We start from the raw sequence: 23,893 nt of genomic DNA, 5'->3' as shown, positions 1-23,893 counted from the left end.
GGTTAAACCCTAATTTAGAGATTTGGGGGTTTTAATTGTAGTATGTGATTTGGTAGCCTCTATGTGTTGTATGATAGGAGGAGGGTTCATAGAAGAAGCTTTTTGACTCAGCAGTAGAGACCGTCTGATTGTGTGCATACCAGGTAGGATTTCCTACTCAGTATTAGTCCCATAATGGGATATTGGTTGATGTATTGTGTTTGGTTGTTTGATATAGTAATTGTATTGTGATTGTGGTTGTGATCGTTGTTGATGGTTCGCGAGGCGTGGCCTCGGCTGAGTGGGGTCACTTGCGGGAGTGGCTTCACGCCCTAGTTTCGCCTTCTGTGAAACCCGCCACAGAAGGGATGTGCACATTAATGGACAGGGTTATCGCTCACTATGTGGAGCGGGGATTTGGTGGGTATAGCTGCGGTCTCCCACTGGCAGGGCTGGTCCAGTGGACAGTCAGTGATTGAGATGATTGGATTTGGTGTGGATGTGTGTGTGTGACAGTTAAGCTGTCTTGTTTATCTTATTGTTGGTATATATTGAATTGTGTGATTAGTACTGACCCCGGTGTTGTTTTGTAAACCTGCGGTGATCCATTCGGGGATGGTGAGACAGTTCTGCTCAAGATCCTTTGGTCTAACCACGAGACCGAGGAAGCTACGTGGGAGCCCGAGGAGGCTATGAAAGAGCGTTACCCTTTCCTTTTTGATCAGGTATGTATGGTTACGGGGACGTAACCTTGTTTCTTTTAGGGGGGTAGGAGATGATCGCGCACAGTTTTTAAGAGTTTTATACCCCTTTTATATGTTGTGTCGGGATGTTTGTCGGGATGAGTTGGGTTAGTAACATGTTTTATGTCGAATTTTGTTGTGGTTGTTGAGTCGGGAATGTTATGGGAGTACCTTTGTTTAGTAGTGGTTTGAACTTCGGGGACGAAGTTCCTTTTAAGGAGGGAAGACTGTAATACTCCGTATTTATAAGTCTTGGTGTACTCTATCGAGTAGGCCTTACTCTGTCGAGTAAGGGTAAGTTGCGTTTTAGAAAAGTTTCTGACCTGTTGGGTACTCGATCGAGTAGTTGGGGCACTCGATCGAGTAAGGGGGTACTCGATCGAGTACCTCGGGTACTCGATCGAGTAGCCGGTTTTACGGGGAGTTTTCTCGGGGAGTTTTCTCGGGTTTTGTTAATTATGCGATTAAGGTATTTAAGCTTTGTCGTCATTAGTCTAAATCACTTTTTACAAAACCTAAATTACTGTTTAAGAGAGAAAGCAAGCAAGTTCATCTTCTTAATCGCATTATTAGCAATCCCCGGAGTTTGGAGGGTCAGTTCTTATCGTTGTTCATACCTATGAGTTCATTGAGTCGAGGGTAAGATCTATGTACCCTTTTTATTGTCTTTCCTTGATTTGGTTAAACCCTAATTTAGAGATTTGGGGGTTTTATGTGTAGTATGTGATTTGGTAGCCTCTATGTGTTGTATGATAGGAGGAGGGTTCATAGAAGAAGCTTTTTGACTCAGCAGTAGAGACCGTCTGATTGTGTGCATACCAGGTAGGATTTCCTACTCAGTATTAGTCCCATAATGGGATATTGGTTGATGTATTGTGTTTGGTTGTTTGATATAGTAATTGTATTGTGCTTGTGGTTTTGATCGTTGTTGATGGTTCGCGAGGCGTGGCCTCGGCTGAGTGGGGTCACTTGCGGGAGTGGCTTCACGCCCTAGTTTCGCCTTCTGTGGAACCCGCCACAGAAGGGATGTGCACATTAATGGACAGGGTTATCGCTCACTATGTGAAGCGGGAATTTGGTGGGTACGGCTGCGGTCCCCCACTGGCAGGGCTGGTCCAGTAAACAGTCAGTGATTGAGATGATTGGATTTGGTGTGGATATGTGTGTGTGACAGTTAAGCTGTCTTGTTTATCTTATTGTTGGTATATATTGAATTGTGTGATTAGTACTGACCCCGGTGTTGTTTTGTAAACTTGCGGTGATCCATTCGGGGATGGTGAGCAGATATTGAGCAGGTATTGAGATGAGTACTGGGATAGCTGGGATGCCACGACATGATGATAGGAGTCTTCCGCCGTAGCTTATTAGTATTTACATTTCGATTAGAATACAGTCGATTGAGAACATGTATCGTACTTTTGGTTTGGTTTTGAGATTTGTAACTCTTCGCTAAGTATTTATAATAAACGTTGTTTCTTCATTGTTATTTGATTATCATTGCCTCGGGTAACCGAGATGGTAATGTCTTCATACCTGAGTGGTCCTGGTAAGGCACTTGGAGTATGGGGGTGTTACAATAGAGTCCTTAATGTTGCCTGGTCGTGGCGAGGATTTCTATTTATTTTTTTGAGTCAATTCTTTAGACTTGCGACTATTTGTCATAGTTGGTACAGTTTTCCGGTGGCTTTGGTTTTTGTCCTAGGTCGCACCGTAAAAGGAGGCCGATGGACATTTACTGGGTCATTGTGATCTATATCGAATGAAGAAAATAGGTCAACAGGATTGTCCACCCTTGTCAGGGTTTAATATCTCAAGGCCACTCGAGGAGATGTGACTGGAAATGCGTGGCCACGCTCGGATGAGATCTATAGTAGATTATCCAGTCAGGCAGTTATTCTCCAGATCGAGGAAACCACTCATGATATGATCGTGTGCAAGTACGACCTGAAAGACACCTTGCATTGAGTGGGAGATTTAACGGACAAGAGAATTGGTAGCGCATACTTGTGTCAGACAAGTGGGAGATTGTTGGAGTGGGTGTCCTCCACAATAGTGCGTCTACATACTAAATCTCGTACAAGGAATATCAGGGATTTATATTATATATATTTGTCAACTGATTAACGTAAATCGCTAATGCTCGGTTGACTAGAGTTTGACGTTACTGTCGTATGACGGCAGTGATCAGTTGATCCCTCGAGGTCACACTTATAGGATGGAGCCCAAATGGAAATCTAATTATTTGGATAATTAGTTCCTTGGAATATATATATTGACTAATGGTTAGTCAAGTGAGTTTTAAAGTATATTTATTATCATATTATGTGATAATTGAGTAATAAATATTAAATCCTATTAATATGATTAAATAAGATAAAAATTTAGTAATCAATAGTTAATTTACTAAATTAATATTATTTACTGACAAAGTATTAGTTTTAATACGATGAGTTTATAAAGTTTGAGGCGGAGGTAATTAGCTAATTAAACTTACAAGAGGTTGTAAAATTAGTTAATAGAGTTTTATGGGACACATTTTATATTGATAAAATGGTATAATAATACTTAAAAGTTGGGTGAACGTCATTTGTTAATTTATATTATTTAAGTATTAAATAATTAAATTAATATTTAATTATATAAGATCATTAAATATAGGACTTATAAGAATTTGTGGGACAAATGTCAAAATGGACCCGATAATTACACATGTGCCGTCACTTTTGGTGATGATAGTCATCACATGTGGTTTAGTATTATCCACTAACAAATGTTCCTCATTTGTTTACATTTGAGGACTATATATAACACCCCCCCCCCCAACTTAATCATTTGATGGTTAGAAAAATAAGAAAGAAAAAATTGCTCTTCTTCCTTGGTTTGGATGGTTTTGTGAGCATAAGAGAACAATAGTTGTTCTTCATCTTCCCTTCTTATTTTATACATAAAAACTCATCCAAAACTCACATAAAATAATATACATCAATTATTATTATAGTAATAATAATTTATAATATTATTTCAAGGTTACATTCTACATTATATCTAGTTAATATAAGAAGTATTTTGGGTGATATCTTGGGTGCCATCAAGAGGAGGTTTCCTAATCTGGAAACTTGAAGATTGGAGGATCATCCTTGAGTTTTTAGCACAAGATCATTCCTTGTGTTGTGCCCAATTTTTCCTTAAAATTATGTAAGGATTTCTTATTTTTAAGTCATCTTTTAAGCATGCATGTAACTAGATATTTAAAGACTAAATTAGCAAGTAATTTGGTAACTAATTAGAGGTGTCTAATTAGGGATCTAGCACCTACATGGGGGACCGCGGCCTTGCCCACCCAAGCCCCGCTCATCGCAACGAGCAATAACCCATGTCCATTAATGTGCACATCCCTCTTTGTGACGGGAACCACAAGGGGCGAATCAAGGGCGTGAAGCATTCCTGAAAGTGACTCCACTCAGCCGAGGACCCACCTCGCAAACATAAACAAGCAACAACAATTCCAACAACGATACTAAACACGCCAATACCACAACAATCCATCTTAAATCAATTAAACAGGCAACTGACTAGGGAAACCCTACCTTTTTGCTATTCCATGAAGGTGCATCCAACAATTAAGCCAAAAAAGACTCTACGACGAACCCTACAAGTAACAGCCATATCCTATTACTAAAATAATCAAGATCTACTGAAAGATAACCATTAAACACAAACTCACCTTGAGACGCAACCGATTCCGATGACGGCGACAACCCGACTCGATGACTCCATGCTTAAACCATCTCCCTTCTTGGGTTAGTGTCTAAGGTCGAGTGAGAAGTATAGGGTGATAAGAGGAGGTTGGGAGAGAGAGATTAGGGTTAGAAAGATAAAGGAATCGCCGAAAATGAATTACATTTTAGGCTCCGCATTTTATAATAACGCGTTAGCTGACGAGGTACTCGCGAGTATAGACATACTCGGCCGAGTATCCAAGTTACTCGGTCGAGTAAACCTAACTAGGTCGAGTAACACACTACATCGATCACCCAATATCTCCCTTATCCTTTGCTAAAGGTCTCCCTTGGTCAATAGATCGGTCAAAAAGTCTTTAAACAGGGCGGGTATTACAAATCCTTTGTAGAGATTTGTTGATAAGGGTCCTAAAATAGCACAAGGTGAAGGTAATGCCAATTTTAAATGTCAGTTTTGTAAGACTGTTAAGGGTGACACTTATACTAGAGTGAGGGCTCATTTGTTGAAAATTTCGGGAAAAGGGAGTTAGTGCTTGTGAGAAATTGTCAAAAGATGATCTAGTTAAATTGCAAAAATTGGATGATGCGGCGGAGGCTAAAAAGAATGCTTTAAAACCAAAAGTTCCTCTTTTTCCTAATGAATCTTATTCATCCGATTTTAGCTCTAGACAACCACATATCCAAATTGGTAAAAAAAGAAAATCCACCAATACCATTCCTATGACTTTTAATATACAAAGTCGTAACCATTTGGATGCGGAAATTGCTAGAATGTTTTACACCGGAGGGTTGACTTTTAATCTTGCAAGGAATCCTTATTATGTAAGGTCTTACTCCTTTGCCGCTTCTAACTCGATTCTAGGCTATGTTCCTCCGGGATATAATAATAAGTTGAGAACAACCTTGCTTCAAAAAGAAAAAGAAAATGTTGAGAGGTTGTTAGAGACTATTAAGAGTACTTGGAAAGAGAAAGGAGTTAGTGTACTAAGTGATGGTTGGAGTGACTCACAAAGGAGACCTTTGATTAATGTCATGGTTGCTTGTGAAAGTGGTCCTATGTTCATGAAAGCGGTTGATTGCTCGGGTAAGGTGAAGGACAAAGAGTATATATCCGCTTTGCTAAGTGAAGTAATAGACGAGGTTGATGATCAAAATGTTGTACAAGTGTTAACGGATAATGCAAGTAATTGTAAAGGTGCGGGGGGCTAATTCAGGGAAGATATTCACATATATATTGGACTCCATGTGTTGTCCATACTCTTAATCTTACTTTGAAAAATATTTGTGCGGCTAAGAACACTTCTAATAATGAAGAAAATTATAATGAGTGTCATTGGATAACGGAGATTCATGTAGATGCTTTATTTATAAAGAACTATGTAATGACCCATTCGATGAGGCTAGCAATTTTTAAAAAGTTTTCTCTTTTGAAATTGCTTTCCGTTGCCGACATAAGATTTGCTTTTATTGTTATGATGCTTCTCAAAACCTCCTTGAAATCAATGGTAGTTAGTGAAGCATGGACTACCTATCGAGAAGATCATCGTGGGCAAGCTCTACTTGTGAGGGAAAAGATTTTAGATGAATGTTGGTGGGACAAAGTTGATTATATCCTTGAGTTCACACGTCCTATCTATAACATGATAAGATATTATGACACTGATAGGTCTTCACTTCATTTGGTATATGAGAGGTGGGAGGTTATGACTTTCAAGGTCAAAGAGGCTATATACAAGCATGAGCATAAGTGTGTGTAACACCCCCTTCTTACCCGGCCAAGGTAATTAGGGGATGTTACCATCTCGGTTTCCCGAGGCGGTAAATCAGAGATACAATAAAGAAACATTTATTATAAATGACAAGTTTAGTGATTACAAACCACAAACTAATTAATAAATGTAAATTATACAAATTACAAGTCGACTACCATCTATGTCATCTATGCTATGCTACTCGAATCCGAGTGCAAGGCGCGACCCAAATCCTAATCAGATCAACAAGAAAACATGTACTCAACCTGCTCCCCATATGATCGGAAATATCATAGGATCGACACAGGCCACCCCGGAAATAGGTGACAATTACACAGACACACAAACGTCAGTTTCAATAAATAAAGTGTGACACGACACGAGTGTGTGAATATGGAACATTACTATGATATGAATGACATGCTATCAAACAACCACCACCACGGTAACAGGACACGCCAAGACATACCGACAACCACACTGGTACCGGGACACGCCCAGACATACCAACAACCACAAACAAATACCGAGACACGCCCAGACGTACCGGGTTCGGAAGCCAACTGGATCCCCTGACAGACGTCGTGTCTCAACCACACGAGTCCCTCCGTAACTCAAGCCATTAATGTGCACATCCCTTTTGGAGTGGGAAGCTCCAAAAGGCGACTTAAGCGTAAGACGGTCTCCCCACCGTCTTACGTCTCCTCAATAACCAAGTAACACCACCAAACAATCACAACCGTCATATTCTCAATATACATGACAAATAAAATAATGCAAGATGCCACACAATATGCCAATTACCGACTCATCAAGTCATCTTAACCAATATCATGTTATAATGCAATTCAACCGACATACTTATCTCCTTAATGATGTTATTACCCACTAAACATGTTATAATTCAATTACTCTAATTGTGTGACACTAATTACAACATTAACAATAACATGTGAGATGGCCACATTATTGAAACCGAGTAGGATTAACCTACCTTTTAGCATACACCATAAGCAAATCCGAAACCACCAAGCCTCCATATCATAAAACCGTCTCATCCTACATAATTCCATAACAACTATCACAAAGCATCCTACAATAACTAATACTACTACTAATCAACCCTCCATTATTACCCATTAATTACTCATAATACTAATAAAACACTAATTAACATGAAAATTCCCCAAATTCTAGGGTTTGAGTCTTAAAACGAATTATCCAAATTAAAGGGAAAAAGGTAGTGTAGATACCTCATTTCTGCACCTCCCGCAAACCACTCAGTGATGATTGGGCCGCATGTTTGGTACGCGGAACGATTTGTGACAGTTCGTAAGTTTATTGTCAAGTGATTACTCAAACACTGACGTCTACCTCTTAGTTGTCATCTACGGGCCGATACGGTCGTTTTGACAGTAATTAGAGTACATTTGGAGTCCGGGCCTAAAACCGTCTTCATTTTCTGATAACTGCTAAATCCCGAGTCAGAATGTTCTGAAATATTCCGGATATTTCTATTCCATATTTTATAAATCTTTCACAATATTTTAATCTTTGGTAAACAATTTCCCGTAATATTCATACAAAATATTAAGGAAAATAAGATTATCCCGTTATTCCATAAACCAAACACGGAAATCTTTCTTTTGCAGGAGGAAACCACCTGGGAACAGACGCAGCAGGTGCTGCGCCTCTTTCAAGAGACGCAGTGATGGATCGCTGCGCCTCTTCCCAGTCCTTTTCTCGCGTATTTTTCGTATCTTTTTCATATCTTTTCGAGATTCACTTCCAAAGTCTCTCCGAAAACCCTATTCCTTCACGTGATTAGTATAAATAGGAGCCTTCGCTCCTCATATTTCTCACGCGAGTGTCCGCCCTTCTCTTCTCCCTTTGCATTATAGACCACGTTCTTACTTTTTGGCGTCTACGTGCTTGAACATTCGACCACGTAAGCTCGGATCCTTCTGAGTACCAGCCTCGTTTGCATGACCGACAATTTGACCAACTCCACAATCAATCAACTTAATTAATCTTAATCGTTTTCCTCTTACGAGGGCACTTTCGTTACATTCGAGTCGAGCATCACTAATCATAAACTTAGTTCATCTCGTTTCGTCAAACATGTAAGTCTGAGGGTGTAAATCCTTCTTTATTTATTGTTATTTACCTTTTTGTATCATAATGTAAGGTTTATGTCGAAAATACTTCTTAAAACCGATTTATAAAACCATGCTTTAAAACCCTTTTTACGGATTACCAGAAGATGGCCGTCGAGAAAGGACGCAGCAACTGTTTTGCCTCTTCGAAGGGACGCAGCATCTGCTGCGCCTCTTCGTGAGGCTGTCGCAGTTCCTGCTTCCTTTCTTCTTCCTTCGTCCTCCGTCAACTCGTCGTTCATTGTTTGTTTTCGTTTGTTCTTCAGATTCTTTGACATAATAGCCTAATGATTTCACATGTATATTGTCTATCATCATTAATACGTTTAATTCATCGTTAACCCCGACTTAAATCCCAAGTAATCCAATATTTGCGGGTTTTCGTCATTAAAATCAATCCGGGTTGTAGAGATTCGATTCTTTCATATTGAGTTTCTGGAATTCGATCTTTGATATATTTTCATCTGTCTATTGTTGTAATTCGTCATTAATTTGTCGTATTTAACCTTTTTTCACCTATGTCACTAATCAACCTTTCGTTCATGTAATTAATTCGTTTGCATCCGTCTCATCCATGTTTTGTTGCTTTTATGACTCATACGCATGTAATTAATCCATTAAATCACTTTCATCCGAGTCTAATATCGTAATCAATCCTTAAATTCACCAATTAACATTAATGATTTGCAGTTCCGGCTTCACAGCCATAACTCACCCTTGGAACAGACGCAGCATCTGCTGCGCCTCTTCCAGAGGGCGCAGCTCTGCTGCGCCTGTTCCAGGTTGATTTCTGTCTCTGAACTTCCGTTCTGTCTTGACTTATTTTAATTAGCTTACGTATTTAATCAACTATTAATCGTATTACCGCCTAATTCCTGTTCGCTTATTCCTTTATTTTGTTCTTTCTCAAATTATCCGTTTTTGGAAGTATTTTCGACATAAATCAATTGAATCCATTGTAATTATTGTAATTTTCATTATTGTATTTTATTGTATTTTCTTGTATTGTATCACTTGTATGCCTTCACATATAATTGAGCCTAAATTCCTACTTCGACCTAATTGTATGCTAAATTAACTGTTAACCGACTTAGTTAACTCTTCACATGCTAGGATTAAAACTTGCATGTTGCATTGCATGCATATAATCGACGATATGTCGAGTATAGATAACTTCCCTAATCATTAGTAGAGGCCGCTATCGAGGCGGGCGGGATTAGGTGTTCGATCAAAAGAGTTTCCTAATACGTACCCTCACCCCTTACTCCAGATCTCTGTGAACATCCGTGTTCATTGGCATCCAAGAGAGTCATTATAGACATAGAATGCTAAGGGTAACGAGTTCTTGGTGTTCATGTCACTACTTTGTGTCTTGACATGACACGAGGTATTCGAACGGTTCCAATTTCCAATAAAAATTGGTGGCGACTCCACAAATGCAAACGCTTGTTTCCCAAGCGCCCCCGTGGCCCCCATTGTCCACAAGTAGTACAATACTCACCAAGTGATAAGGAACAAGAATATGTGAATGAATCTCCCAAATTCTTCACCCATAGTTGTAGATCTAGAATTTAGAGAAGGAGGGATTGTAGAGAGAGGTAGGAGGGGTTTATAGAGAAAGAAAATAGGGTTTGGCAATGGAAATAAATCAGAAAATAGGGTATATATATATATGTCAAGGCCCATCAATAGAAAAGCCCACGCGTGAAAACTCAGCGGTTTCCGCAGCACTCGATCGAGTGCTCAGTTCACTCGGTCGAGTGACGGCTCCACTCGGTCGAGTGAACCTCCACTCGATCGAGTGACCTACAAATCAGAAGCTTTAACAAATTTGCAGACTCACTCGGTCCCTCACTCGGTCGAGTGAGGTCTACTCGGCCGAGTACTCGGCCACTCGACCGAGTACTAGCTCTAGAATTTACGAGGTATTACAGTGTGCGAGTGAGGAGTCCACTTTTTGCAAGGTGATGGAAAGCATTCTTACAAATCATTGGAGTAAAACTAGCACTCCTCTACATAGCTTGGCACATTCTTTAGTTCCAAGGTTATTAATACTTCCTTATTTTTTTTTTTTTTTACCATTCTTACCTTTTGTTTTTTTTATATATTTTCGTAATCTATAATGCTTGTGTTTTGTTTTCTCTAAGGTTTTATACTCAAAATTGCCTGGATGAAATTCCTGTCGAGTTGCTCCACGTGTTGATAATAAAGTCTCTTCTTCAAGATTGTCTTGTTTTAGGAGACTTTTCCCATGTGCTGAAAATAGAAGAAAGGCCAACATTGAGTATGCCATCTTTTCAAGAAGAGATTCTGACATCTTTAAAGATTTGGAATGTGTAGAAGACATGTCTCTAATGGAGGCCAAGCATTGGTGGGCTACTTATGGTTCAATTGCTCCTAATCTTCAAGGTTTGGCTTTCAAGTTGTTAGGCCAGCCTTCTTCTTCTTCTTCTTCTTGTAGTGAAAGAAATTGGAGCATCTACAAATTCATTCACCCTTGTGCTAGAAACAAGCTTACTCCAAAACGAGCCGAAAACTTGGTAAGAATTCATAATAATTTACGCTTGCTTTCTAGAAATAGTGAAGAGTATATCAAGAGGAGAACCAAGATGTGGGATGTTGGTGGAGATGAACATGATAATCTTGATGATGTTGGTTGTTTTGATGTGGCTAACCTTTCTCTTGATGAACCCGACATGGAAATGAAGGTCTTTGGTGATGATGAAATTGGTGAGTTTGATGATAATGCGTTGGGTAATAATGCTTGATAGGTGTTGTAATATTTGAACTTTGGTTTGTAATTTGGAATCTTTATTTATTTTTGTAAGACTTAAATATTTATTTAAATTTAGGTTTGTAATTTGGACCTTTGTAATTTATAAGACATGTTTGATTTTGATGTATAAGACCATATTTATTTTGTCATTTTACGAGTTTGTAGCCTTCAATTAACCAAGTTTAGTCATTATCGAATTGTTTGCCATTGGCAGTTGGCACGTCTAAGATTCCCAAGAGATGTACATTAAAATTTTAGACAGCTTGTGTTTGTGGTGAACGGCACGTGTGGATGCATATTTTCAACAAAGCTACTGGATAGTGGATAAAAGTTGGTTTACTAGTCTCTTTGTGATGTTGGTGAATGGTTAATAGTAAATACATACTCTGTATTTGTTTTGTCATTTTACGACTTTGACGCTTTTAAATGACCAAAGTTTAAATGTTGGTTATAATGTTCATCAAATTCCCTTTATTTTAATATGTATATTGATTTTTTTGCCGTGTCCGTCTCCTAAAAATTTCCAAGTGACGTATCCCTGTGTCCGTGTCGTGTCCGTTTTCGTGCAACCTAGGCAGCAGCGACGCGGTGCCGAACCTGATATCAGCAAGCACCACGAGCTGATCTCTTCGGTTTGATGTGATTGATGTGTTAAAGCTTTTGAAAATGAGTAATAGGGATTTTCAGTAATTGATTGACTTATTTATTTAGGGTTAATGTTTGACACCTTGAATGAACTAGTTTGAATGCCCGTGCGTTGCAACGGGGTAATTAACTTATTTATAATGCAAAAAAAAACGTTATAATGGTTTAATGTTTACATTCTATGTCTAATGATTTGTTTACATATTATTAAAATATCTCTTTAAAAAAAAAATAAAAGATTTCATATAATCACCTCACCTTATACTAATCTTTCGATGTGGGACAATTCTACTATTTATAAGTAGTATATTCACCAAACTTGGATTTTTTTTCTGATGTGCGACAATTCTACTATTTATACGTAGTATATATTCATCAAACCTGCATTGTTTTTCATTGTGGACAAATAACATACTCAGAATTACACCATCTTTTTTGCACTTAGTTCGACATCCAACCAGATCCCGAATACCGAATACAGACAATTGTTACTCATTATATCTAATAGTTATATTTAAATTTAATAATATGATCAAGTACTCTCCTTTAATATTTGTACGTTGTTTTTCTTCAAAAAAAATTAACATAATTGAGATACGGAAATTTCCTGTGGTACCCCTTAATTTTGTCAGATTTTCCATGTTACCCCTAGTTTTAAGAATCTGCCTATGGTACCCTTGAGGTTCTATTTTTTTGCCCATGGTACCTCCTAATGTAAACGCTGTTAAATGGACGTTAAGTTTGATAGCGTGACAATAAAATAACAATTAAAAAATAATACCCCCTTTATTGTTTTATTGGTACGGATATCTCTCTCTTTTAAATGAAAATTTAATTAACTATATCATTATAATATTGGAAATTTCTCATGATAACCTTGAATTTTGATAGATTATACATGCTACCATGAACTTTTGTTTTCTATTTTTTTTTATCATAATTAAAATACGTGGAAATGATAGGAACCTATACTCTAATGATAGAATATTTTTTAACACGATTCTAATTATATTATTTAAACGTAGTATATTTACCACACCTACATTATTTTTCAATATGGGACATATAAAATCTATAGGTAGAAAATATAATGATATAAACTTTTAAGAGCTCTCCAAGACAATACTTAAGAGACTCAAAAGATTTTGGGTTGATGCCTAAGTTTCAAGGATGCCTCATATTTATAATCATAGAATCACCCACCTTATACTATATTTCGATGTGGGAAAATTCTATTTTTTATATGTAGTATATTTATCACATCTATATTATTTTTCAATGTGGGACATATAACATACTATGAAATACACCATCTTTAATATGTGCAAATTTATGAAATCTATATATACTCTAGTGATAGCATTTCTTACCATGAATCTAATAATATTATTTTCATAATTTTTTTACCGACATTATTTTGCCAAATAAAATGTAAAAGTTTTTTATATAAAAATTATAAACATCACTTGAATATAAAATAAGAAATACAGAGTATATATTATAATAACTAAAAGATTTTTCAAAGATTAACTTAGGTTAGAAATCATTATTGTAGAGACAGTAATACGAACTCTTTTAAGAGCTCTCTCTATACTTAAGAGAATCAAAAGATTTTGGGTTATGACTTCTATTTATAATCATAAGATCACCCTGCCTTATGGTAATCTTCCGATGTGGGACAATTCTAATATTTATACATAGTATATTCACCACAGTTACATTACTTTTCAATGTAGGACAAATACAATGAGAAAATAATGAGAAAATACAATACAATACAATCTATACTCTAATGATAGCATTTTTTTTGTCACAATCTAATTATATAAGTTTCATACGATACTTTTTTGTCAAATGAAATATAAAGTTTTTATATCAAAAATATAAACATCACTTTAATATAATACAGAAAATGTATATATATGAGACAGTTCTATTATATATACATAATATATTCACCACAGCTACATTATTTTTCAATGTGGGACATATAACGTAGTAAAAAGTACTCCCTCCATACCAGACCAATGGTAACATTGATCGTTTTGCCACTATTTATGGTCGTAGGGAATCTTCGATATTATTCTTAATCTATAAGACAAAATATAGTCATGTGAGATCTTGTTTGATTTATCGTCATGAATGCTATAAGAATATCAATTTTTTTATAATTTTTAATAATGTGTAACAAAAGATATTTACGTTGCAAAACGTGTCTCGACAAGTGTGAAAAAGTCAATGTTACCATTGGTGTGGTATGGAGGGAGTACATATCTTTTATATCAAAAAATTTTGGGTTAATACCTAAGTTTCAAGGATGCTTCCTATTTATATTTATATAATCACCCTACCGTATACTATTATTTCAATGTAAGATACATAATTTAATTATTTAGACGTAGTATGTTCATCATGCCTACATTATTTTTCAATTTGAAAGATATAACATACCAAGAAATACATGTCTCTTCTTAAAAAAACCACTATTGTATACATATTAATTTTCTTTGAAGGTAAAACCACTTAGTCTCGATCATTAGATAGGGATCTCTACATCGTACATATAACGACTCATTAACGCTCTATTACTGCATTCAGAAGACAACCATTAGTAAAATCTTTAGTTTTGTACTGTGTCAGAAGACTACCATTAGTAAAACCTTTAGTTTTGTATTTTTTGATTTTCTTGTTCATGTTCTTAACTCTTTTCCGGGTAGTTCCCAAAGATTTCCACTTTATTTTTTATATCATATCGTAGATAATGATAGAAAATCTTAAGAGCTCTTTAAAACAATATTTATAAGACTCAAAAAAATTTGGGTGGATACATAAGTTCCAAATATGCCTCCTATTTATAATCATAGGATCACATCAACTTATACTAATCTTTTGATGTGGGACAATTCTACTATTTATATGTAGTATATTCACCACACCTACTTATTTTCCAATGTGGGACAAAACATACTAAAAAGTACACAATTTTACGTATTAAGAAGTACACCATCTTTAATATGTGCAAATAATATGAAATCTATACTCTAATGATAGCATTTTTTACCACAAAGCTAATTATATTATTTTCATAATTTTTTTAACGATATTTTATTGCCAAATGAAATGTAAATGTTTGATATAAAAATTGGAAATATCACTTGAATATAATTTAGGAAATATACATATTATAATAATTAAAAGATTTTCCACTTTATTTTTTACATCAAAAATTATACTTTCCTAAATTGATTTTTGATGATGTGGACGCTCTAGAATTGCTCGAAAAAACTCTCTTATATATATATATATATATATATATATATATATATATATATATATATATATATATATATATATATATATATAGATTGGGGAAAAGATTAAGATTAGACTAGTTATTTGGATAATAATTAATTAGTGTGTTTGTGTAATTAAATGAGGATACAGTTGGGAAATTAAAAGACGATGCTCGGGATAAAAATACGGTGGTGATTGGGAATATATACCGAAAGTTTGATATTATTTGTAAAAACGCAAATACATGATGGTAATTTGTAAAAATACGCAAATACGTAGTGGTTATTTGTAATTTTTCCTAACAAAAACTTTAAAATACGGTTAACATTAACAATATTCATTCTACACAAATTATTTTTTATAACCGCCTTACACAAGAACTTATGTCCGTGTACTGAGATCATTAACCCATCAAAATATCAACTCGGATTGCAATACTAAGGTTTTGTTTGGTAACACTAGTTGAAAAGTTGGTTGAAACTTGAGAAACGGAAAAATGGAAAAACTACTTCAAAACTATGAGCTTATAAGGTAACCGATTATATTAAAAATGCTTGAAAAAATAGTTGAAGTAAGAGTGTCCATCCATTGATTCGGGACTGGACTTGACCGGAACAAAGAAGGGTAAATGTTGGACCGTGGATTGAAGCATATTTATATTGGTCCAGTTTGATCTTGACCGAATACATGGGTCGACCAGAGCAGACCATTTAGACCAAATATATAATGCTTATTGCTTTATTAATTTAGTTAGTCTAATTTATAATACAGACATCGGGTTTGGTTTGTTTAGAGTAATAAAATAAGTTAATACTTCGTATAATATATAATAAAATATATTATCGGATTAGAATAAATATTTGTTTTTAGTCTAACAACTTTAGAGTTCTTTGCTTAAGTCTGGTCTATGGTCCAGTCCTCGGTCCACTCAGTTTGGTCCTTGACCTGAAAAAAGATCAAATTATCGTAAATAAGTAGGTGGATCGTGGACCAAACCAATTTAAGCATGGTTCGGATCAAATTACGCGGTTTGATTTGGTCTTCCATCAGGTCACTGAATGAACAACCCTAGTAGCTAATATTTAGTAAAATATAAGTTAGTTTGATCAAATAAGTTAACTTATTTCTAATATGCCAAATAAGCTATGTTAGTTTATTTGGTTAAATAAATTATTTACCAACACTTATATAAAATAATCCAACTAGAATTTTGGCTAAATAAAACAAGGCCTACGTGGTACCCTTTTGTTTTTTCGAATTCCCATTTTTTTAAAACATCATTAGTACCCTTAAAGTTCGAAAATAGTTCTTAAAATAACCAAACTACTAAAAATCGAGTTTTCAACAAATTAAATTTGTAAAGAAATTATGTTGACGATTAAGTAAACGATATTTATGTTAATGAACCAAGTAGTGTTAGTCTAGCGGTAGTCGGGTTAAACCTTGAAGCTTGCAGAAATGCAGGAGTTGAGAGGTCCCGAGTTCGACTACCAGCTGGGGCGATGATCACTTGGCCATTATAGCTCCCGAAGAGGGTGACTTACATGGTCCATGTGGTGGTGCGGGAATGCATGGGCCGGGGGGGATTCAACCCCTCGTCATAAAAAAAAAAGATATTTATGTTAATGATATGACAAATTATTACCAAAAGATCAACAAAAAGTGCGTAAAATAACTGTTTAAAAGAGGCGGATTATTGCATTTTGGGTATTCCGAGAGCTTTCATTAAATTTAGGGTGCCATTGTTTTGGAAAAAACGAGGAATAATACTTAAAATTCGAAAAAAAACACGAGGGTACTATGTAGAAAAACCCTAAATTCGTGTTAAAGACCACGGTCTATCTCAAACCATGAGATGAGATGAATCAAATACTTACCAAAATCACAAGACAAATTACGAGATCACAAATTCTCATTTGTAACGGTCGATATCCGACAAAAGCTTGTGACGGATCAAGTAAAACTCATATGGGTAGATAAGACAAATCACTCATATGAGTTTTACTTGACCCGTCACAAGCTTGTGACGGATAAAAATGTCAATTTAAATATTCTCTAATCTACTGATTGGATATGCTAGTAGAAGCAGCATATTGAGCATATTGTAAAATAGTAGATTGTACCCCAATCTACTATTTCAATATGCTATCTACCCAACACCCCAAACAACATAATGACTGGTCAAACATGCTAAAAGTTGAGATATGCAAAAAACTTAACAATCTACTGTTTACCAAACATCCCCTTTAACTCGGCTAGTTTATTTGGTTAAATAAATTATTGGGAAATTTCCACTTGTACCCTTTTGGTATGAGTTAATCCCACTTGTACCCCTACTTTTCAGGAAAGTTCACTTGTACCCTTTAACTTTATAGTTATTCTCACTTATACCCTTTAAGTATAGTAAATGATGAATGATGAGGATGAGGTGTGGAAAAAGGGTAAAAGATGAATGTTCAAGATCAAGTAGAGTCTTATTAATTAAATTTGAAGGGAAAAACGATGTTTGTTGGAGAGAAAACAATGAAAGTATTTCAATTAGGTACTCTTCTTCATATTGTTTATGTAGTCCTTAACATCTTACTTAATGATTCTTAAAACTTCTTCCTACTTCGTAATGACAAGTGAGAATTCACTTAACGTCTTAATTGTTGGTGCTTAGTATTATGGTCACGATGCCTATGTAACTAAGATGTTGGAGTGTTGACTTTCTTTAAAAGTAGAGGTGCAACTGAGATGAGTCTATACTTGAGAGATATAAGTGAGAATAACTAGTAAATTGGAGGGTATACGTGAACTTTCTTAAAAACTAGGGGTACAAATGAGATTAGCCCATACCAAATGAATACAAGTGAGAATTTCCCTAAATTATTTACCAACACTTATATAAAATAATCCAACTAAAATTTTGGCTAAATAAACAGAGCTCATTTCCTCTCCATTTCCTCAAAAGAAATGGAGAGGCAAGTACTTATTAATGGCCCGAATCGTATGTTGATATCATCTAACGGTTCTAAATTTACGCATAAAAATAAAGGAAAATGAGGGTGAGAGAAGAAATTATTATTTAAGGGGATTGTGAGAGAAAATGGAGAGAAAGGAAATGGAGAGGATCCATTTCCAAATAAACACAACACTAACTAGCCGTCACAAATGAGACTTTATTGTTACGACTTACTGAGATCTCTCGCCATTCTTTCACACAATCACACTAGACTACTAGGGTCTAAACTTCTCCCTGCACTCTTTCACTCTTCCTTCATACATACACCACACTAAACACTCACTGAAATCATAATTTAGGCACAAATTTGTTTTCTGTGTTCGTTAATGGAGTACCGCAAGATCAAAGATCAGGTTCTTTTCTTTCTTCATCCCATTTCAATCAACTGCACTTTCTATTACTTCTATATCGTTTTCTATTTTTCATATATTTAATTATTTTTGAGATTTCATTTTTTTTAGTAACATTTTCTTCGCGTTTAATTTAATGTCGTTAATTTATCAATACTTGAGCTTCTAAATTAACTCCTTTAATTTGAAGTTTTGCTGATTATTCAATCGTCGCAATTTGAATTTCATTCTATCGTAATTTTGTATGTAATTGAGAAATTAAGCTCGATCAGAGAATTTGACGAATGTGTTTGATTAATTTTGTAGGATAAAGACGAAGAATCTGAAGGTGACATAGAAAGTTCGCGCTTAAAAGGTACCGAATTATTTCTAATGTTCGTTTTTTTTGTTGATATAATTTCAGTTTAGTGTACTTGGATTCTTAAAACCTTAATTTTATTGTTGCAACTTGCAACGACGATTCTTATGGATTTCGACGAATATCAGGTGGTACAGTGAGTAATGTAATTGCATTGGGAGGGATAACAGGTGCAAAACCTCAATGGAAACGCAAGTATGCTTGTTTTTTTGCTGTTTTTGATTTGCTCTTGTAAATTAGTTGTTGATAATGGAGTTAGATTCGGAGTTGGTTTATCGACTGATATGGTGCTTTATACCTTCGCCATCACTAAAATAGGTCGTTGGTTACCTTTGCGCTGACTCTGCTTACAAGTTCACAAGCAATACTTATTGTCTGGTCTAAGAGAGCTGGGAAATATGAATACAGTGTCACCACCGCCAATTTTATGGTGAGCAATGTTTATATTTGAACTGAATTATACGGTTTCCTTTTCTGTGTTTTATATGTTGTGATGCACTCTTCATTGGGTCAGAATTTCAAAAAACGGGATATGAATTCCGAAATATTGTTGAACGTTGCTTGCAGTCGTCAACCTGCCATTGGTGACTGTTGAAGTCACCTTTATATGTGATACTGTATTTGTTTTTATCTCAAATAATGTAGTTTATGGTACAATAGCTGATTTTGGAAAACTGTAAAATTAGTCATTTTCCCTCGTATAAATTGGACCTGTTTCCTTTGAATTTCGTGCATTGACTTCAAATCCTTCTTCTGGAACTAGGTTGAAACTTTAAAGTGTGCATTATCACTCGCTGCCTTGGTAAGGATTTGGAGGAAAGATGGTGTTACTGAAGATAATAGGTTAGTGAGCTTTGCCTTATGCTTTCTGCGTGTTTCCATCCTATTAGCAGATAACGGAATGAATGATTTGTTCTCGCCTTAGTCAGTAATTGTTGATTGTTTATGAACTCTACTGCTTATCATTTCGGCTGATCTTTTAATGTGAAATGTCCATATAAGTTTCGATTTATCTGCTTTGCTTCCCTTAGGTTAAGCACCACGATTGATGAAGTCATTGTTTACCCCATTCCAGCAATTCTTTATCTTGTCAAGAATCTACTTCAGGTTTGTTTATGGCTTCGGGGATTAATGTACATGTATATTTACAAACAAGTAGTCAACTTGGATTGTTGTTGTTTACCCTTTTCTCATTTTACCCTTTTCCTTGAGCAGTATTATATCTTCGCATATGTGGATGCTCCAGGCTATCAGATATTGAAAAACTTGAATATCATCAGCACGGGTGTTCTATACCGTATCATTCTTAAGAAACGGTGAGCCGTGGTTTGTGTTGAGTCATGCTATTAAGTTCTTTCTACTAATCAAGTCAGGAAAAAAATATGGAGTAATAATTTTTTTTGCTGCGCACGTAATTTAGTTCACATCAATGTGATCTGGAACTGATAACATGACAAATCATAGTGCCTAATATGGTAATTCACTCCCGAACATATAATATCTTGCACGTAGGCTTTTATCTTACAATACGAACATGGCATCAAGAGTGTCTTTGATTCACAAAATGAGTTATTCTATTACTTTATTTCCAGGTTGAGTGAAGTCCAGTGGGCAGCTTTTATTCTACTTTGTGCAGGGTGCACCACAGCGCAGCTTAAGTCAAAGTAAGAGTGGTTATATACTTATATGTCTCATTATATTTCTTAATTGGGTTTCTGTGTGATTTTATCTATATATACTGAGGGGCAGTTTAATTACTTTGGTATGGAGGTATCATTTCATCTTTACCACAATAATTAGTTCATTTGTCTTGCATATCAGCAGTACACACTACTTTATTAATTCCGTTTCCGTCTCCTGATCCCCTGCCTTTACAGCCTGTCACCGGTTATATGGTCACCTATGTTGCTCCGACTTTTCATAGTTCCTCGTGTACCCATGTCCTTCACTCAACACTCTGACAAGGGTGCAACACTTGGACACCCATTTTTTTGCCAAAACGTGCATGTTTTTCATTAAAATAGCAGAGTCCGACACTTGGACAAGCACCCATGTCAGATACTTCGAAATGTGTCCGAGTAACATAGATGGTCATTCTCCTGTCCTTCACCTTTTCCATTCCAGCATCACCCACGCTCTACCCAATAACTCAAAGGCAAAATATTCAGCTAAATCACAAAAAGAAGAGAGAATTTGAGGCGACAAATTAAAACTGGCCGGATAGACCACACAAAGTTAGCTGCTTAAGTTCCATATTTGAGACCTTCTGCAAACCCTTACCACTCTACATTCAGATTCAGCCTGTGGCATGATAGTAGATGGGTCGTGTTGAGAAATAGTGACATATTGGTGAGGCCAGATAATGTGGGTGCTGAGTGCTGACAGTTTTAATATATGGTGGGTGGATTAGAAGGCAGTCAGGCAGTGACAGAAGCATTTTGTGAGATGCGGTGTCTCTTTATTTTGCTGAAGTTAATTAGATATAATAATGTCCTCGAAATATTCAATGGGAATTCAGAAATTATTTATTTATTTTATTTGGCTCTGTTAGAAGGTCATGAAGATGGTGACTGTGGGTAGACTGGGGTCCCATTCTATAATGCAATCTCAGCTGTATCAAAGTCATTGGGCAGGGCCATAGGGGTTCCTTCTTTTTGTTCTTTCTATTATCTCTGTTGATTTCAGTTCCTTACCATTGTCAAAAGTCAAAATAGATTGCCCTTAATTGATTCTACTATGCCAGTGTATAGATATAAATGTTAACAGTTGATCGCCTTTGTAGTATCCAACATAACGTCTTTTCTGCTTCTCTGCTTAAATTTTCTCATATGCATGCAGCTCCGATCGCGTTCTTCAAACATCACTCCAAGGTTGGATGATGGCCATCGTGAGTCCTCATTTTTCTCATGCTTCCCTATTGATTTTATATGAAACACCATACGTCTGGCTGGTAATTATGAAATAATACATGGTGATTTGTCGTAGGTTATGGCTCTTCTTAGTGGGTTCGCTGGTGTCTATACTGAGGTAAGTTCATCAGATATACCTTCCTGTGGAAATATTGTACAGTTGGGAGTAATAGACCAAATAATCTTTTAACCGGATTTGAAATGGAACAGAGACCATCATTATCAGTTTTTTTACAGCGGTTATGATTGTATGGTCAGTAATTTTTCACTTGACTTATGTTTTCTATTCCCAGGCTATTATCAAGAAGCGTCCTCAGAGAAATATAAATGTGCAGAATTTCTACTTATACGTCTTTGGGATGATTTTGAATGCAATCGCTATAATGGTCCAGGATTTTGATGCAGTTCTGAACAAGTAGGCTTTCTTTAGATTTCGCCTGAAAAACGTGTTCAGTCTCTTTATCTGTCCAGATAAATAATGAAGAGAAGATCACCAAATATTTTTAAATTTGAAAGAGTGGAATTGCAAATCAGTGTGTCATGTCCAAGTATCGGACATGCGACACGTAACAAAAGTGAAGTGTCGGAGTAACATAGGTCATACACACCCTGAAGCACGCATTTTACTTGTCAGTTCTGTCATCCTAGGGAGAAATCTCTTCCAAGAAATGTGATGGCTTGCTTCTTAGCATCCAATTGATCCAATGGATGTTTGGTGATATGAGTGGGTTCGGTGCTCATGAATTGAATTTAAACTGTTAATTAACATCCTTTTCTCTAATTAGTCCAAATATTCTACTCGCCTTTAAAATTGTCACCAGAGATTATCTTTTTGGTTTCTGCGGGTTTAAACATTTATGACGTTAGCTAGCATTAACTCTCCATTCTCTTCTTTCATTTTGTGGTTTCAGGGGATTCTTCCATGGTTACTCATTTGTCACTGTTCTTATGATTGTAAACCACGCACTCAGGTATTTCATGTTACTTTAATAGTATTAAAATATGCCGACATACCATGTACAGTTTTGCTTCAGCTAAGTCCTATGCTACTGTTTGTATCCATCTGTGTAATTACTAATGTTTTCCCTTTTTGTTGCGGAGTGTGGTCTTGACGTAGCCTGGAGGATCATTATGATGCTAGACATAGGATTCGTCAGTAGTTTCTAATATCTAGCGACATCATTTTGCCTATAGTGATAATTGATTTGCTTAAGCATTTTTCTGGTATGACTGTAGTATCAAATATCAGTTTCCTACTTTTCTGTACCCTTTTTAGAAATGTAGTTATCGGTTAGCATGGCTCCGTGAAAACCTGAATGTGTCCTAATAATATCAATGGCCATTGCTTACTTTACACTTTTCTTCTCACTATTTTCCTGCTATGGTTTCATCCTCTGCCCATTGCACGAAGTTAATTAGTTGATTGATATGTATATAACTATATATGCAGTGGAATTGCTGTCTCGATGGTAATGAAGTACGCGGACAATATAGTGAAGGTAAGACAGACTTCTCAGCTTTATCATTGTCATATTTTGTTCAAGCGCAAACTTTAACTCTTTCGCACTGTGCTCATTAGTGTAACTATTTTTTTTGTGAACTTGATGATTATGCAGGTGTATTCCACTTCAGTTGCTATGCTGCTGACTGCAGTCGTCTCAGTTTTCCTATTTGGATTTCATCTCTCCCTTGCCTTCTTCCTTGGTACTACGTAAGTAACCATCCTTTGAACCATTTAAATACTCGTTGACCGCATTGAATCAAAATATTAAATTATATATTGTTTTATGCTACACTATTGGCTAAATTAATTCTTCTACTTAAATTTGATTTTCAGAGTTGTTTCGGTCTCCGTATACCTGCACTCAATTGGGAAGCTTCAAAGATAGTGCAAGTAATCGCTTTATAGTCCCTTTTAGCTATTGAACATGACTAACAAGCGTTAGACAGCGTAAGCTAGTAGATACCGGAATAGCCTATTGAGACTTTCTCGAGCCTACTGCTACCTGCTAGCTGTGCAATGGCCGCTGAGGAGTTGGATTATCAGGAACTTAATGCGTGCTATTACTTCCAATGCCGATTCAAATGGTCAAATACTATCTCAGTTCGGTTTTCTGTAAATGCCAATATGCTGTTACATATGGGCTATTTGTTTATATAATTTGTTGAGTAAATTATCGATTACCCC

The 23,893-nt window shown here is 36.0% G+C and overlaps 1 protein-coding gene across 1 annotated transcript; it reads left to right on the top strand.

Moving 5' to 3' along the window:
* The first annotated feature begins 18,239 nt into the window (after window positions 1–18,239).
* On the top strand, window positions 18,240–23,893 carry LOC141611641 (CMP-sialic acid transporter 4-like). The gene is made up of 15 exons (XM_074430228.1): window positions 18,240–18,441; window positions 18,745–18,793; window positions 18,925–18,991; window positions 19,115–19,226; window positions 19,560–19,639; window positions 19,828–19,903; window positions 20,012–20,112; window positions 20,389–20,460; window positions 21,635–21,683; window positions 21,782–21,823; window positions 21,999–22,120; window positions 22,617–22,676; window positions 23,156–23,204; window positions 23,322–23,416; window positions 23,543–23,893. The coding sequence occupies exons 1-15, from the start codon at window positions 18,415–18,417 to the stop codon at window positions 23,592–23,594; spliced, it is 1,053 nt and encodes a 350-aa protein (XP_074286329.1). The 5' UTR covers window positions 18,240–18,414; the 3' UTR covers window positions 23,595–23,893.

Source organism: Silene latifolia, chromosome 11, assembly GCF_048544455.1.
Source record: "Silene latifolia isolate original U9 population chromosome 11, ASM4854445v1, whole genome shotgun sequence".
Lineage (NCBI taxonomy): Eukaryota > Viridiplantae > Streptophyta > Magnoliopsida > Caryophyllales > Caryophyllaceae > Silene > Silene latifolia.
This window is presented reverse-complemented; position numbering and strand designations above follow the sequence as displayed.

Excerpts from the sequence above, each read along its gene's own strand:
- LOC141611641 (XM_074430228.1), top strand. The coding sequence starts at position 18,415 with ATGGAGTACCGCAAGATCAAAGATCAG. Across the intron at positions 18,442-18,744 it reads ACCGCAAGATCAAAGATCAG|GATAAAGACGAAGAATCTGA; the intron begins GTTCTTTTCTTT and ends TTAATTTTGTAG. Across the intron at positions 21,684-21,781 it reads AAGGTTGGATGATGGCCATC|GTTATGGCTCTTCTTAGTGG; the intron begins GTGAGTCCTCAT and ends GATTTGTCGTAG.